Consider the following 17698-nt stretch of genomic DNA (forward strand, 5'->3'; position numbering starts at 1 on the left):
CTGCAGGGGCGTGTCTAGAGCATTTTAGGGGGGGGAGTGTTTGCGGAACGATGTATGTTATAATACATCGTGTACACTCAAAGAGTGACAGCTTTTTAGTGGTTATGAGCACTCTTTGCAAGCTTTCTAGTCAATAATCCATTTAAAATGTAGCCTAGAACTTTGTTTTTCGGCCACACACACATTGCAAAGTTTCGGGAATGACGTCAGTATATTTATGCGGGATTCACTCTCGAAGTAGCAGTGATTGACATAGTGATAACCATAGCAACAAAATATGATGAGACAAAGGTAGCTAAAATGAGGCTAACTCAGGGTTAAATATGACCTTAACTGTTTAAACTTTGTGCCCACAGTTACTACCATGTCATTCAACTCTACCTCTCGCTGATTTTCACACATTTTTGACATTTTTATAGACAGTCACACAGATATGGCTTTTCTTCTGTGTTTTATGCAGTGGAGAAGCGACTTTGTAAACGGCTGGGTGAAGTTATCCAGTGCCCATGAGGTTCAGGAGGAGTGTCTTGGCATGGCTGTGCTGGACATGATGAGGATTTCCAAGGAGAAGCAGTGCTCCCCACTGGACATCTATAATGATATTAGGTACTAGTAATGCGATGACCTTCTTAATATTTAGGCTTGTCAGTGCCACTTATCTGCTGTGAGGCTGTGAAAAGCTATGGACACATTTGCCTTTTTTCCAAACATTTCTGATTCCTAATCCATTATAGACACAACCTAAATAATTCATAATATTCAGCATTTTAGTGTAAGACTTTAGATTAAATGGTCATTAAAGAGAGAGTTCACCTAAAAATTAAAATTCAGTCAGTTTCTTTCTTCTGTTGAGCACAAAAACAAGATATTTCTTCCACCAAACATTTGACGGTAGCCACTGACTTCCATAGTATTTTTATACTATGGAAGTCAATGGCTACTGTCAACTGTTACCAACATTCTTCAAAATGTCTTTTTCTGTGTGTTCAACAGAAGAAAGAAATTCATACAGGTCTGGAACAACTTCAGGGTGAGTATGCGATGACAGAATTTTCACTTTTGGGTGAACGTTCCCTTTAATATCTTGAGAAACATTCGGTCAGTTGGGTCTAAACTTTTGATTTGTACTGAACACCATGGTACTAATTAGTTACTATATTCATGTTATTATTTAAAGTAAAATTGTCATGTTATTTTAAAGAATACTACCATTGGTCAGTGCCAGTAGCCTTGTGGGCAGTGCAACACAGGTGTCCCGAGTTCGAATCCCGACTCGAGGACCTTTCCCGATCCCGCCCCCCCTCTCTCTCCCACTTCACTTCCTGTCAGCGCTGATCTGTCCTATCATAATAAAGGCAAAAATGCCCCAAAAAAAAACTTTTCTAGGAAAAGTTTCCCGTTTCCTTTTTTCTAGTCAGAGATTGTCTTACTATTGGGAGATGAGAGGGTCTGTATTACCGTTGGAAAAAGCGTAACTGTTGAGGTGCCTCACGTGAACCAACGGTGCGTTCCAAACGGGATATATCGCCCTCTGAAGGGCACTTTGGAGTGAAAACAACTATGGCCGAAGTGCTCAAAACTGGCCACTTCAAAGGGCCCTTCGGAATGAAGGATTTCGAAGGGTACAACTGATGGACACTTCGGGCTCCCATGATCCTTTGCGCAGATTCTTTGCATGATGACGGCCCCTCCGTGTGGGCATGTGATAGACGCAGAAGGGCACTTCAAGAAACAGTTGTTTGGTCCCCTACACCCTTCAACCCTTCGAAGCTCTCACTCCGGAGGGTAAACCCTTTGAAGGGATTCGGGCATAGTTATGAGCCCTTCCGAATGGAACGCAGGGCAAGTTAGCCGTACAATGGCAGTGACGTCAGTGGCCAGCTTTCACAGTTCTACAACAGTCAGTTACAGTTTGTTGCACAGTAAAAAAGAGTGCAAATTGCTGGTCACTTACTGGTCACTGTAATTTAAGATTAAGTTTTATTCTGTTCATTTAAAAAAAACAGCATTATTGGGCATAGACATTCATTAACAAGCACCCCTGTTTGTATTTAGTTCATCACCATTGTGTATTTAAGTTGCTCACTTCCTCTCCCTCATTGAGTTTGTAATGGTGTCATGGTAAAAACATGGTTAAACATTGGTAAAATGTAAAAAAAAACAATGTAAAAACATAAATATAAATATAAAAACTAATATAAAAACACAAATGGTACAGAGACTTTCATCCATCCTATTTGATACTAACTCTTATTGTATGCTTTATTCACAGTTACAAGTTCTTCCTCCCTAAAGACATGAGGGAGCAAATCCAAGACTACCATTTTGTTACAAGAAAGCGCATCCGCTATCGCTTTCGGAAAGTCGTGCAGCAGCTCAGCCAGTGCCGAGCCTCAGCACGCGACCTAAAGCTCAAATACCTGATCAGCCTGGAGTCTCTGGACTCTGGCTTCTACACTGAACGCTTCCAGGTCAAAGAGCACTCGGGCGATCAGGTCACCATCGTCGTCTCCGCAGACAATGGCATCCAGTGGTGCAGAGAACGACACAAAGAAACACAGTCTGAGGTAACCAATTTTAAATGTTGAACCAAAATTCATGTGTACTTCAAAATAACATTTACCTTTTGGCTATACTGATGCACAAAGCAAGTTTTAAACTGGTGTGATTGAAGTTGATATGGTCACAAATATATTTTAGTGGTATGAGTAAATGTTTAAACTGCTTTGACATTATGAACTCTTTATGAGAGCCTGTTTGTTCTAGGACCCACTGCCCACTTCAGATGAAACAGATCTGTCTTTAGATTAGTGGAGGTCTAGACAGACCAGTAACTTTTTAGGGCCAGTTTTTTGTTTTTTTTACTAAATTTGATATTTGATATTAGAGTGTTTTCAAGGCAGCACTGATAGTCCTCAAACATTCCGTTCTTATTCTTCTCAGCAAATTTCCACAGTTAATTTGAAAGCCATTTAATGCAAAAGTTTAGGGTCGGTAAAATATTTTAAACATTTTTGAAAGGATTGCTTACCAAGTCTGCATTTTGATCAAAAATATAGTACAAAAACAGTAATTTTGTGAAATGATTTTAAATGAATTTAAACAAACTGTTTTGTATTTGAATATATTTTAACTGTTGTCCAAATCAAGTCGTCTTTTCACTTCAGATAGAATTAAAAAACTCACTCTCACCATTCAAATTTTAATTGTCTCAATCACATCATTGTTTATTAACATACTGAGTTGCAGTTGGTCTTCTACTGGAGTTGCGATTTGCCTACAATTATGATTTTGTTTCTTGCATCTCTTCAAGAATTTAGAGCCTTTACCTTTGCACTGCAAAGAATATGTTGAATCTTGTGTCTTATGTACAGTGGGCAGAAAACAAGACACATGCTACGTGTCATGAAACCCAATCTAAACCTACCTGGAACTTTGAAAGAATTAATTTGCAGCCTTGAATGCATTGGCATATCCAGAAGGAAATACCAGTCTTGTTGTGTTTATTAATATTTCTGTACTCGTGCCAAAATGTAGAGGGAGGTTACTTTTTCTGCTAGTGAAATTTCATAACACTATTGTACTTTCTCACAAGGACCTGCAGACGTATTGTGATTTTGGGGAAGTTGTCGATATCAGTATCAGACAAGCCAGCAAAGAGGGTACCAACATGAACCGCATTGTTTCCATCAACAGACAGGATGGAAAAACTCAAGTAAGTCTGTTGTAGAAGAGAAACTCTGCTGCATTGTTCACTGGGATATCCTTTGATTGTTACACCATGTTAAAGGGGCTCCCATTGCCTTTGAACTTCTGGACTTCTTCCTGCTCTTATCGGTGAGAATATTTAAAGATCATGCACTAAAATGGGATTTTTTTTTAAACAGGAGCTGGTGTTCTCCTCCTCAATGGAGGCATTGTCTTTTACATCTTTAATTGATGGTTACTACAGACTGACCACGGATGCCCATCACTACCTCTGCAAGGATGTCGTTCCACCCCATCTGCTGGAGGCCATTGAGAGCTACTGCCACGGGCCAATATCGTAAGCAATAAAGGGAATACTTATGCATTCAGGGCACCATTTTTGGCCCTGATTTATATTTGGATTATTAAGGCTCCAGTAAAATGATTCATCAAATTATCTGAAGATGTGCATTCAAGTATCATTTGTAAGCATTATCATTGTTTTCACTGCCTGTGTTGACAGAATGGAGTTTGCAATCAGTAAACTACGCAAGTCAGGGAACCAGAGAGGTCTATTCGTGCTCCGGTGCAGCCCCAAAGACTTCAACAAATACTTCCTGACACTTGCTGTCGGGGTGCGTTTTTGCTAAGTGCTTATTAATTAAACAAAACATAATAAATTGTCAGTTTAGCAATTTCTGCTTAAGACTGAATATTCCTTCACTGTATTCCTGAACTTCATGCACTACTGTTTAACCGTTTGAGGGTTGTTAGGATTTATTTTAATGGTTTTGAAAGTCTCTTATGATCACCAAAGCTGCATTTAAAAACTGTAATATTGTGAAATGTTATTACAATAATTTTAAATAATCATTTTCTGTTTGAAATGTATTTTAAAATGTAATTTATTTTTCATTTTCAGCAGTCATTACTCTGGTCGTTAGTGTCACATGATCCTTCAGGAATCATTCTGATACTTACTTACTTACCCCAAGATCTTACTTACCCCAAACCCTTGAATGGTTCATTTCTTGACATCATCTTTTCTTTCCATTAGGCATATGAGGATGTAGAGTACAAGCACTGTCTGATCACCAGGTCTGAAAATGGTGACTACAATCTTAGTGTAACCAAAAGGAATTTTAGAAGATTAAAGGAGCTGCTCAAATGTTACCAGAAGGAAACCGTGAAATCAGACGGTGTCATCTTTCTGTTCAGCAGGTGCTGTTCGCCAAAGGCCAAAGGTCAGTAAAGCACCTGATATTCTCATCATGGTTATATGGTATATAAGCAGGGCTGGATTAACATAAGGGCTAGGCTGGGCTGAAGCCTGTGATTGGCTGTTGAGGAAAGGACAAGTAGACCTAGATTGATTGGCCATCGGGAGCACCTGAACTTTTCCCAGTGAGGCTGATCACAGAAACCCCACCACGCTCCCACATATTAAGTGCTGTTATTAAAGCCCAAAAGTTCAAAAAAAAGTAATTTTTTTGTGTACGTTAGCTCTCGACAGGCGCTCGACCTAAGCGCACTATAAAGATTCATCCTTGGCCAGTGTCTGTGCTATTTCTCTCTCTGTGCTATTATGAGTGATAAAAATGTTTTTGTACTTGTTTATACTAGAGTTGAGGTTTTCTTTTGATCACCTCTGGTTTACTGTAAAGCGCATGGGAAACAAACACTAAAAGTCAAGTGATGAAACTGTGCTACCTGATTAAACCACAGAGTGCGAGAGACTATAAACGAATATAAACGATGAAGCGCTATATGCACAGGATATTTAAAACATACAAAAGTATATTGGCTACAACTAGACGGCAAATAGCCTAATTCTTCTCTGCTCTTCAAACACAAAAAAACATTAGCCTTTACAGACATAGTGTTTGAGTAAAGAAAACGCTGTACTGTTCAAACATCAGTTATTTATTTACCCTTGCATTGCGAAAAAGCGGAGATCTGTCTCCTCCTGTGCGTGGTGCGTCAATCTGAATGGAGGTGGGGTGAAGTTACAAGGTTTCGCTGACAATTTGAGGATGTAATGGCGTTACGAAGTTTTACTGACAAGCTCTTTTTAATGCATATCATTGGTTAAATATTTGTAAAACCCTCTGATTTAAAATAATAATAACAAAATATAATATATTTATGAAGTTTAAATAATTTTTCACGACTGCCATACGGAAACGCCAGCCCTGGTTGCTCTCCCGCACATCGCTGACAACGACTGTAGCTCGACGCTTTCGCCTCTCTATTTGAATGATAATAACCAGCGCTTGACCAATTTGAATTCGACACACGACACTTGTAACATTTTGTGACAGTTGTAACACTTCTTTCACCACAGTCTGTGGTGAAGCTAGCAAAAACCAGACTGAATAGCTCTGATCATGTAAACTGAAGTGTCGAAGTAATCTGTACAAACAGTTAAATAAGCAATTTAATCCACAGCACCACACCTATTTACCATGCAGTTGCTGATACTGTCAAATATAAATAATGATATTTATTATTAATGTCATAAAAATTATTATAGGCTACTTAGCCTATATTAAATATTGGGTAAAAAAAAATAAGTCACGTTTCCTGATACTATACAGTTAAATCTGTATACAAGAATTACAGTAGGTTTTCATTAGGGCAACTACAAAGGGCAATTTAATAGTTCTAATAATAGTTTAATTGCAGAAAAATATGAATTCAGTTATTAAGAACCTTAATACCTCAAGTAATGTTACGCCCCTTACCATATTGTGATGATGCCCTGTCAGGCCGGAGCGATGATTCAAAAACATGAAAACCCATTATAAACGAGGCATTCGTTGCATCCAGTGGGGACATAATTATGGATTATAATGACTTATACTGTCTTTTTACGCGTTGCGTTGCATCGCGCCGCGTAAACATAAAACCATGTCAGTATATTCAAAAATATCTGTTATTTGTTTCTGTCTTCATTTATTTATTCATAAATAATTTATTTAGTCCAATTGCCCTAACCCCAGCAAAACATTTATTGGGGAATGTATGGGCCAGAGGGGGTGAATTTTGGCACCAGTCCAGCCCTGATGATTCTCCTCTTCTGGAGCCAGAAAGAAGACCTTCAATAAACAATAAAACTATTTAAAGGGAGCTGTATATGCTCAAAAGTTGTTGCTGTTTTTGGACACCTGTTTGCTTTGACTTAAAATATTTGGTGTTAATGTATTTATTCTTTTAATGTGTTGTAGCCTGGAATATCTAGTATGCATACTCATTGTATCTCTGTGTTCGAGATTTGATTTTTTTTTTAAAAACACTAATTTTTCCTGTGCTAGAAAATGTTGTGGCATAAGTACCACAAATTTACAACTGTACAATGTCATCTTCTGGAAAACAACAGTCTTTTAGATTGTGAAAATCTATTATGTTTAACCCTTTTTACCTTAAATTTATCATCCTGACATCCTTTTGCCTTGCGTTTTTGATGCAAATAGAGAAGTCGAGTTTGTTGGTGTGCCGGAGTCATCGGGGTTCAGAGGTTTCCCTGTCCTCCTCTCTGCAGAGACACAACATCAGTCAGATGGTGTTTCATAAAATCAAGAAAGAAGACCTTGATCTTGTAAGCATGCTGTTATCGTATACATGTGAACAGTGGTTGTGTACAACAAACTGTGTTATATGTTACTCTACCATTCAAAAGTTTGGGCTCTTTGTTTGTTTTGAAAGAAATTAATAGTTTTATTTAGCAAGGCCGCATTAAATTGAAAAAGTGACAGTAAAAACATTTACAATGTAAAAATTCTGTTTAAAATAAATGCTGTTCTTTTGAACTTTCTGTTTAAGGAATACTGAAAAAATTCAACAGAAATATTGTTTAAATAGTTTAAACTGTTTTCAACATTGATAATAATAAGAAATGTTTCTTGAGCATCAAATCAGCATATTAGAATGATCATGTGACACTGAAGACTGGACTAATGACTGCTGAAAATTCACCTTTGCCATCATAGGAATAAATACAAATTTTAAATATATTAAAATAGAAGACATTAAGTGTAAATTGTAATAATATTTCACAGTATTGTTTTTGATCAAATAAATGTCCTTATTGAGCATAACAGACTTCATTAAAATATATTAAAATGTCTTTTCATATTAATATGTCGTTTCATATAATTATTTGTGCAACATTGTTTCCAGGGTGAGAGTCAAGGTCAGGGGACTTTCACTAAGATCTTCAAAGGGATTCGGAAAGAGCAGGGAGACTACGGAGAAACCCATAAGACTGAAGTCATTGTCAAAGTCTTGGACAAAGCCCATAGAAATTACTCTGAGGTAAGACGAGTCTGGAATTGAATTGTGACTTCCTGAATTGAAAAACTACTTGAACTATGAGGTGACTTTAGACACCCCATATTCCAAGTAACTGTCATTTTTCCGCTAAATGATCCCTTTAATATCAAAATTTATAATAAGAGTTGACATGTCTCGGTCTACTGCAGGAAACAAGCTTGTTTGTGCTTGATTAACTGATGTACCATGTGGTTTCTTCAGTCTCTTCTTTTTTTCTCTCCCTCTAAGTCTTTTTTTGAGGCAGCCAGCATGATGAGCCAGCTCACCCACAAGCATCTGGTGTTGACCTACGGTATCTGTGTGTGCGGAGAGGAGAGTAAGTGTTCACACTTCTCACATGTGACCAAAATGATTTACAGCCGCATACTTGAGCGTGTGGGTTTTTATGTCTTAGACATCATGGTGCAGGAATATGTGAAGTTTGGGTCCTTGGACACATACCTGAAGAAAAACAAGAACTCAATATCAGTTAATATCCTGTGGAAGCTGGAAGTGGCCAAGCAGCTCGCCTGGGCTATGCTCTTTTTGGTGAGAAACATTTAACAATTCAGGAATAACCCACGTGGGTTTGTGAGCCAGAATGGACTAATGCTTTTTGTTCTTTCACACACAGGAGGAGAAGAATCTGGCTCATGGGAATGTGTGTGCAAAAAACATCCTTTTGATCAGAGAGGAGGACAGGACATCGGGAAACCCTCCATTCATCAAACTAAGTGACCCTGGAATCAGCATCACAGTGCTGCCCAGAGAGAGTGAGTCAACAGTGTGAAGGTTCTTGTGAGAAATTGTGTGAATCTGTAGCTGCCTTTTCACTGTCACCGACATTTGCATGCGATTATCGCATTTCGCCTTCCTAGTGGCAGTCGCACTGAACTTTCAAACCAGTCGTGACGGACCTCGACTCTCCACTTGTTCGCCATTATAAAGTGAATGAATAATGACTGTGTGAGTATATCCACTCTAAACAATTAGCTGCCAATATATCTGAAAGAAAAACATTGTCGATTTTCTAGGGCTAATCAATGTAAATAATTACCAATTATAAAATAATTATTTTAAATGTAATTGTTCATAACCACTCGTTTACAGAAAACGTGTTTAAAGAATAATATTTGAATGGAAAAATAATGAAAATTCTCAGATTGTTCTTCAGTAATTTCACAGTTTTGAATGCATCTTATCCAGTCTGGCGGTTAAAATGCGGTTTAGCCACGAAAATGCATATCAACATATCCGAAACTCAAATCAGATCCGAAAACTCTGCATGCGAATATGAACGAAACTTCACGCAACTCCTGTGCTACTGTCCAGTAGAAATGAACGACTTGTAGTCTTTTGATTGTCAGAAATGGATAAAAGCCATCTTTTTGCCTTATTTTTTTCGGTAAAAACATATAATAAGATTGGACCATATTCAGAAGTTGTGTGTGTGTGTGTGTGTGTTTAATGAAACAAAGCATTAAAATTGTAGAATTTAAATATAGGTTTTGAATCTAAAAATCAGAGTCAATCATAGCATCATTAAAGGGGTCCTATTATGCTCTTTTACAAAGTCTTGATTTTGTTTTGGGGTTGTACTAGAACAGGCTCTCATACTAGGTTGTTCGAAAAACACATTATTTTTCACATATTTTACATTATTACAACACCTCTCTCCCCAGTCTGGCATGAACGGCTCGAATAGTTCCTGTATCAAATGAAGGCCCGTCTTCTGAAATACGAAATGTGCTGTGATTGGTTAGCTGGGCCAGTGGGCCAGTGTGTGTTGTGATTGGCAGCACTCGGTGCCTGGTCGGGAAATGTCATGCTCTTTACCATAGCCGCCTGCGAGCTTCAGTGTAAATATTGTGTCAAAATCAAATCAATTTGAGCGTGATTTAAACCCGGATGATTGTAACCACTCTTAAGTTCGTCTGCCTTGGGAAAGCTAGCGTGTCTCCGACATAGTGATAACACTCGTTGCCTTCTCTAGAGCAGTTCAACCAGGTCTCGTCCCATTCGTCGGTATTTGTAATATCACAAATCCCGGAAAATATGCGTTGTAGTCCAAACGAGTTGTTCGTTGTAGTTTTTGAAAAGCGATTTCTGTTAAATAAAATATCTCCTTTTGAAGTGGACTTTGAGCTTTGTAACTTTGCATATCTTTTTTATGCTCAAACAGCAACATTACAGACTAACTAAAGTTGAAAAAGTGAAAAAGCATAATAGGACCCCTTTAAAAATAATTTGTATTACCTCAGATTTTAATGTAGTTTTTTAAAAAAAAGCACAATGGACTTAAAAACAAATTAGACAAATTGTAATTAGACATAAATAACAAGAGAAATTCAAATTAAACAAAACAAAATGCTTTTCCAGGTACTATGAAGTAGAATGTCAATGCTAGAACTATTTTAACATAAACATATTTTCACACTAACCAGTAGAGGGCATATTTTCAAAGAATTGTTCCTGTTTGCAGTAAATTGTTAAAAGGGATGGTTTCACCCAAAAATGAAAATTTTGTGGTCATTTACTCATCCACTTGTTGCTCCAAGTTTGTATGTCTTTTATGAAAGAGGAGTAAAAATATTTTGCAGTATTGAAATCTACACATTGTTTTTTTTCCACACAGTGACAATCAGTGGGGTCCAAAACAACATTGAACCCCAGTGTTAAAAAATAAATAAATAATCCACAGAAGAAAGTTATCCCTTTAAGATTTGTTTTAATATGGTAAAGATGTGTTCTGTCACATGTAGTGGTCAACCGATGTGGGTGTCCAGTGCTACCTTTGTTTCACCACAATTTATTGCATGCAAATAATATGTAAATATAATCAGTACATTATTTTACTAAATTATATAACCTTTGTTTAACATATTTTTTCAAAGTTTGATCCAAAGCTTTGAGCAAATGAAAAAATAAAAATAATAAAACCAGGCCAAATGGGAGAATTTATTCTCCCCAAGCAGATAATGTAAAATATTTAAGCCGACCACTGGTCTCATGAGGTAATAGATGATGAATGGCCACATTTGATTAAAATGTTTGCATTTAAAGTTTATTTTTAAATTAATTGCAAATGTTTTTGTAGTTCTGGTGGAGCGAATCCCCTGGGTGCCCCCTGAATGCATCTTAGACCCTAAAAACCTGAGTCTTGCCTCAGACAAATGGAGCTTTGGTACAACTTTATGGGAGATTTGCAGCGGAGGAGAAAAGCCACTTGCCAACATGGACAGTTCCAAGGTAAAGCAATACTACCACAATACTGTTATACTACCACTATAAATATAAATCAGAAAAACTTGTTTGTAGTAAGAAATGCTAAAAGAATAATCTGGGCCTTTTGAAGAACAATGTCTTTGTTATTCTTCTTTTCAGAAGCACTTGTTCTATGAAAACCGTCACCAACTATCTGCTCCCAAGTGGACAGAGCTTGCTAACCTGATCAACAGCTGCATGGACTACGAGCCAACATTTAGACCTTCATTCAGAGCCATCATACGAGACCTCAACAGTCTCTTCTGCCCAGGTCAGTACGGTCACACACAATCCCACTGGCATTTTGACATGTCTCAATTTAATTGTGTTGTTTCTCATTCTTGTAATTGCTGTGAAATGTGTTCTCAGATTATGAGATCGTGAAGGAGAGTGACATTTTACCCAGCAGAGCAGGAGCATCTGGATTAAATACTGGAGCGTTTCAGAATGAGGATCTAGTGCAGTTCGAGGAGAGACATCTCATTTTCCTGCAGCAGCTTGGCAAGGTAGACATCAACGTCCACGTGGGATCACTTTTTGTTTTGTATATAAACTACGTTCAATAGTTTGTTTGTTTTTTTTCTTGACAGAAATAAAAATTGTATTCAGCAAAGATGCGTTAAAGTACATGTATAATGTTACAAAATATTTCTATTTCGAATAAATTCTGTTCTTTGGAGCTTTCTATTCATCAAGGAATCCCGTGTCACAGTTTCTACAAAAATATTATGCAGCATCACTGATCTCTACATTGTTCATAATAATGTTTCTTGAGCACCAAGAATACTGCAGTAATGGCTGCTGAAAATTTGGCTTTGCCATCACAAGAATAAATTACATTTTACAGCGTATGAAAATAGAAAACCGTTTTTCAGTTGTATTAATATGTCACAATATTACTGCTTATTAATCAAAAAATAAATCCTTGGCGCGCGACTTTTGAACGGTTGTGTATATACTATGTATTGTCGATTTGCTTCATATTTCTTTAATGCTTAAAGGAGAGCAAGAAGTTAAGCTCTAAAATATAGTGTTCATGACCATTTCTGTTAGCACAGTTAATTATTCTACTTTATTAAGTATGTGGAAAATGGTAAAAATAAAGAATCAATAGATGTGTGCTAATCACCGAAATTATCTCCTGTTTCAGGGAAATTTTGGCAGTGTGGAAATGTGCAGGTACGACCCCCTGCAGGACAACACCGGTGAGGTTGTGGCAGTGAAAAAATTGCAACACAGCACTACGGAGCACATCCGTGACTTTGAGCGGGAAATCGAGATCCTGAAATCTCTTCAGCATGAAAACATTGTGAAATACAAAGGCGTGTGCTACAGTGCAGGTATGGGATTGGAAGTTGTGTTGAGAAACCTTTTGGTAATTTGTGTCCTCATTAGGCCCACACATTTCCACAGAACTTGAATGACAGCCAACTTTTTTCACACCCTTTAGTGTTGCATTTTTGAGCTTCCAGTAAATGTTGTTTCAAAAAGATTTCGATATATTTGGCTAAACTGATATTTTTGATTATGATTATGAAGTCTAGTACAGTAAGCTGCATTAGCACTTACACACTTAGTTTTCACACTTAGTTCAATTGCTTGGTCTAAATCAAAGTTTGAGTCCAGACGAGCAACAAGGAATTAAACCAGTGGTATTCAGGACATATACCACCAATAATCAAACCGGAATATTCAAATTTCCACTAATTTTTTCAGCATTGACCAAATTGGCATTTCTTTAAATGTCAACGATTAGGCATTATACAGTAAAGGCCATTTTGATTCATAATAATATTCCTCTAATTAAGATCAAATTATGGTGTTGTGAGACCCTTGTCATCAGTCTCTTAAATGAGCAGCACAATAACTGCATTTTATAAAGGACTGCAGTGTAATTACAATATGAAAATTTGCAGTGCAGTTTAAACCAATTAAAGCATGAACATTTTTTAAATGCATGGTATTGATCTTATTGCGAACATTTTATCCATTTATATGCTTCATTTCAGATCTGCCTCCATACAATTAACAACTGATGGATAGAATCAAGTTTTTTTTTTTTTTTTTTTTTTTTTTTTTTCGCCCTGCATTTTTTTTTTTTTTTGGGATGATCCATTTCACTCAGATGTACATCTTATTAAAGAAGAAAAGATATGTCGCTGCTTGCGTTTCATCGCAAACATATTTTGGAATTTGATCTTAAAACGTCTCCCATCTGTCTGAAATTGGTTAGATGATCATTTTCAAAACAGTGCTCAGTCCAGTCTTGCTAAGTGAAAAGCATACCATTGTTAAAGGCTGCCGATCACCTTGATAATGGTCATTGCCTGTTCACATCCTGCATTGCAGATGAATGGTTGACTTCCACAATTCGCACTAAACTCGGGTCCACAGCAGAAGTTCTAGTATAAAAGTCGCCCAGTCGAGTACATAGTTTTCTCCCACACTCAACACAGGAAAAACGGTGCATCTAGTCAAAGAGAGTTCTCTATTTTTTCTTGACTGATTAATATATATATATTTTTTTTTAATAAAGAAATGCAGCAGATTCCTGCTTCTGTCTTAATTTTGGCTTATTGTAAGCTTTAGAATGATCTCTTGTTCTCTTAGGAAGGAGAAACTTACGATTGGTTATGGAGTACCTGCCTCACGGCAGTCTGCGGGACTATCTCAACAAGAACAAAGACAGGATCGACCACAAGAAACTTCTGCATTATGCATCTCAAATATGCAAGGTAATGAGGACCTTTCCTTTTATATCCATGCTCCTCAACCCAGGCCCTCAAGATGACACAGTTTGAAATAAGCTAAAACTATTTAAATTCCAGATATTTTTATGTTTAGCAACTTTTTTTCTTGGAAGAACCAGCATTCCCACTTTCTTGGAAAAATAAAAGCGTGATTTCTAAACCTGGAAAAGGTTTAATGGCCATTGTTATAATAAATATCTATCTTTAGAATTATGCCAAGCTCTAAAATATTTTATCAGCTAGAAATACTTTGAATCATAATCCAGTAAATCGCAAACAGCTACAAAAGTCAAGGGGTCTTTGAATATTCTTGTTGTCTGAGGTTGAGAACATGTGTCTCTACTAATTTTGGTCTGTAAGCCTCTTCTTTCTATCCCTTTATTTCAAACATGTAGGTTTAGTGTCCTAACTTGCATGTCTTTCCCTTTTTTTGCATTTTCTTCTTCCCACATCAGTGTTGAATCTCCTGAAATCTGCTGTTATGTCTCTACAGGGCATGGAATACCTTGCAACAAAGCGGTACATTCACCGAGACCTGGCCACACGTAACATTCTAGTGGAAAGTGAGTTCAAGGTGAAGATTGGCGACTTTGGCTTGACCAAGGTTTTACCTCAGGGCAAAGAGTACTACAAGGTTAAAGAACCTGGAGAGAGTCCAATATTCTGGTATGTTCTATTTTGTTTGTTTTCATTGACTTGTTTAGCAGAAGAAGGATTCACGGAAGAAAGTTAGTAATACAATTTTGATTGACATGAAATGATGTGCTTGTTTGTTAGGTAGTTGAATTGTTGTTCGTTGTGACAGGTATGCACCCGAGTCTCTAACGGAGAGCAAGTTCTCAGTAGCGTCAGACATCTGGAGTTTTGGAGTGGTTCTGTATGAACTCTTTACATACAGCGACAAGCTCTGTAGCCCACCTACAGTAAGGATCACAGCTGCTCTTTGTGGTTTCTTGTTTTGTTTTTTTTCTGCATATGTGACTCCCTTGCACATGTCATAACGGCAAACTTTAACAGTTGCTGGTTTTGAATTGCGTTGGCTATGTAAATCATACGGGGCATGTCAGCGACACCTCTTGAAATTGTGGAAATTTACCTCACAGAGTAACTGTGCAATGAGAATCTCTGTTTTGTTGTGTTCAGGTATTTCTGAGTATGATGGGAGGTGACAAGCAGGGACAAACAATAGTCTATCATCTCATTGAGCTCTTGAAAGCAGGAAACCGTTTACCCCAGCCTATGGGCTGTCCTTCAGAGGTACTACATCTCACAACACAACAACTTATTCAGATTATGATCCTGACTTCTAATGTACAGTTGTCATAAGATTTATTCACAGACATTAGGCAAACGTATAGTGCAAAAATGCTAATAGTAATCTGCAGACATTTAACATTTATACCCCATAAATAATATTGTATAAATTCAGTCCTGATGAAATTTTTAAAGCAGGGGGGAAAAATGTAAAAAAAAAAAAAATCTTAAAAAACATCAGCTTCCACGAAATTAAGCAGCACAACTGTTTTCAAAACTATTAATAAGAAATGTAAGCATATTATGATATATGATTTCTGAAGGATCATGTAACACTGAAGATTGAAGTAATGGCTGCTGAAAATTCAGCTTTGCAATCAGGAATAAATTACATTTGAAAATATTTTCAAATTAGAAAAAATTTAATTATAAGTAATTTTTCACAATATTACTGTTATACTCTTAAAAAATAAAAAAAAAGCATTTAAAGGGGTCCTATTATGCTCTTTTTCAAAGTCTTGATTTTGTTTTGGGGGTGTACTAGAACAGGCTCTCATACTAGGTTGTTCGAAAAACACATTATTTTTCACATATTTTACATTATTACAACACCTCTCTCCCCAGTCTGGCATGAATGGCTCGAATAGAAATCGTACCGACCCCAACTTTTGAAAGGTATTGTACAATTCTCTTAAGTGTCTGTCAATTTCAAATCAGCAATTATGGGCAGAATTGCTAAATATTCACTTTTTGAATTCTTTAGATGTGCGAGATCATGCAGGAATGCTGGGACAACGATCCTAGTCTTCGGCCACCCTTCAAGGAGCTCGCTCTCCGCGTAGACCTGATCCGGGACAGCAGCGATTCCGACCGATATACCCAAGTGCCTGAGTTTTAAGAAAGAAGCTTCGCTTGCTCACCGCTGCCACGCAAATACCCAGCCCTGAGCCTGTCCTATGGCTCTGTCCGCTGTCTTAATTTGTTTCTTTGTGCCATTTACGGCAGATCTGACCCCAGGACTTGATCACCTCATCTTCTGACAGAACAATTGAGGTCATTTATATCAAGAATGGGTTTCTCTTTTGCTAGCAGTGTTGGCATGCGCCCCTTTATCAGCGATGATATGAATGAATCGTTTTATTAAATGCAAAAGCTGTGCATTTTTACATCCACGTGTTTGTATGTACATATATAAAGATGATTTTATAATTTTCTAAAAATGAAATGAACTGTTTGGAAGCAGTGTCATGTAAATTAAGATTTCAAAAAAAGATAGGTTTATAGTAATGCAGGAGGTGTCTGATTGAAAAGATAAAAGTTCTTGCTATTGTAAGTCTATTTTCTTTGAATAAAAATGCTAATGTGTTTCAGTCAATGTTGCATCCCAAAATAGCCATTAATGAGCCATTTCCCAATGGCGTTACCCTTATTGACCTCTTTGTTAGATGATGGGCGTGTGGTATATGCGCTAATGTATTGCTCTTCAGCGCCACATAGTCTGTCAAACTGGTATGCGTATTTTAAAGCCCTGTCTCATGTTCACATAAATCTTTGAGGGAATCTGTGGATCGGATGTAGAATTTAATTTCCATTTTCCCTTTTTTTTTGGCCTCAAACATTTTTTTTTTACTAATTAGAACCTATGATTTGTATTTGTACAGGTTAAAAAGGAAATATAGCATTTTCTATGTTGTGGTGAAAAGGACATGCAGTGTGTGTATTCTGATCTGTCAGTCCCCCGGAGCTGTGGAATGGCAACAGTGTGGGTGTCAAACATACACTTGACATTATCCACTTTCCTCTGGCTGGTACCAGTTTCCACCACACCGACTGACCCTCTAAACTTGCAGCGTGTTCTTGCACCAGTTTCTGAAGTTAAAATGATCTGAGTATCGCACACAGAACTAGTTTGTGACAATTGAAGCTTGTTAACAAAAGCAGCATGGGCTTGCAAGTCACACATTCTCCTTTCATTATGTACCAGTCATTTCCCACAATGCAAAGTTGGAAGTTTGAACAACTTTTTAGTCATATCGTCGTCATTTTGGCATTCACATTGTGTCTTATTTTGAATTGCTTAGATATAGAATGACTCATATGTGAATCCATTTGCACCTCATAATTAGCTTTGCTAATAAAATCAAAAACCTTGAGTTGAATTATAATGCCAGTTACTATTAAACACCCATTTTTTTATTTTTGCACATGTTTGTAACATCTTGAACATGTTTACATGAATGTGAAATCTGCCAGGAGGTTGTTTCACAGTTTGAGTCTCTTACGCAACCAGCTGATGTTTAAAAGAAATGGGTGTGGAATTTATATTACAACATTGTTAAAGGATTTATTGAGCAGGTTAGGACAGTTAGATGAACATCCATCATCCTTTTCCATATTGATAAGGTGGGTGACTTAAAGGATATTGCATTATG

General features: G+C 37.2%; 1 protein-coding gene across 5 annotated transcripts in view; it reads left to right on the forward strand.

Moving 5' to 3' along the window:
• Positions 1 to 17445, forward strand: part of LOC107720250 (tyrosine-protein kinase JAK2-like) — a 46762-nt gene extending 29317 nt beyond the window's left edge. For all 5 annotated transcript variants that reach the window (XM_016527909.1, XM_016527906.1, XM_016527907.1 and 2 more), the window contains exons 5-24: positions 461 to 606; positions 2273 to 2567; positions 3596 to 3715; positions 3888 to 4045; positions 4211 to 4322; positions 4745 to 4931; positions 7161 to 7285; positions 7867 to 8001; positions 8248 to 8335; positions 8414 to 8547; positions 8633 to 8771; positions 11096 to 11247; positions 11383 to 11533; positions 11632 to 11768; positions 12413 to 12602; positions 13873 to 13997; positions 14506 to 14678; positions 14818 to 14935; positions 15156 to 15269; positions 16030 to 17445. In XM_016527909.1, coding sequence (XP_016383395.1) covers positions 461 to 606; positions 2273 to 2567; positions 3596 to 3715; positions 3888 to 4045; positions 4211 to 4322; positions 4745 to 4931; positions 7161 to 7285; positions 7867 to 8001; positions 8248 to 8335; positions 8414 to 8547; positions 8633 to 8771; positions 11096 to 11247; positions 11383 to 11533; positions 11632 to 11768; positions 12413 to 12602; positions 13873 to 13997; positions 14506 to 14678; positions 14818 to 14935; positions 15156 to 15269; positions 16030 to 16164 — 2934 coding nt within the window. In that variant the 3' untranslated portion in view covers positions 16165 to 17445. The remainder of the gene's footprint in view (positions 1 to 460; positions 607 to 2272; positions 2568 to 3595; positions 3716 to 3887; positions 4046 to 4210; positions 4323 to 4744; positions 4932 to 7160; positions 7286 to 7866; positions 8002 to 8247; positions 8336 to 8413; positions 8548 to 8632; positions 8772 to 11095; positions 11248 to 11382; positions 11534 to 11631; positions 11769 to 12412; positions 12603 to 13872; positions 13998 to 14505; positions 14679 to 14817; positions 14936 to 15155; positions 15270 to 16029) is intronic.
• Positions 17446 to 17698: the final 253 nt, after the last annotated feature.

Source organism: Sinocyclocheilus rhinocerous, unplaced genomic scaffold (assembly GCF_001515625.1).
Source record: "Sinocyclocheilus rhinocerous isolate Xijiao unplaced genomic scaffold, SAMN03320098_v1.1 scaffold62, whole genome shotgun sequence".
NCBI lineage: Eukaryota > Metazoa > Chordata > Actinopteri > Cypriniformes > Cyprinidae > Sinocyclocheilus > Sinocyclocheilus rhinocerous.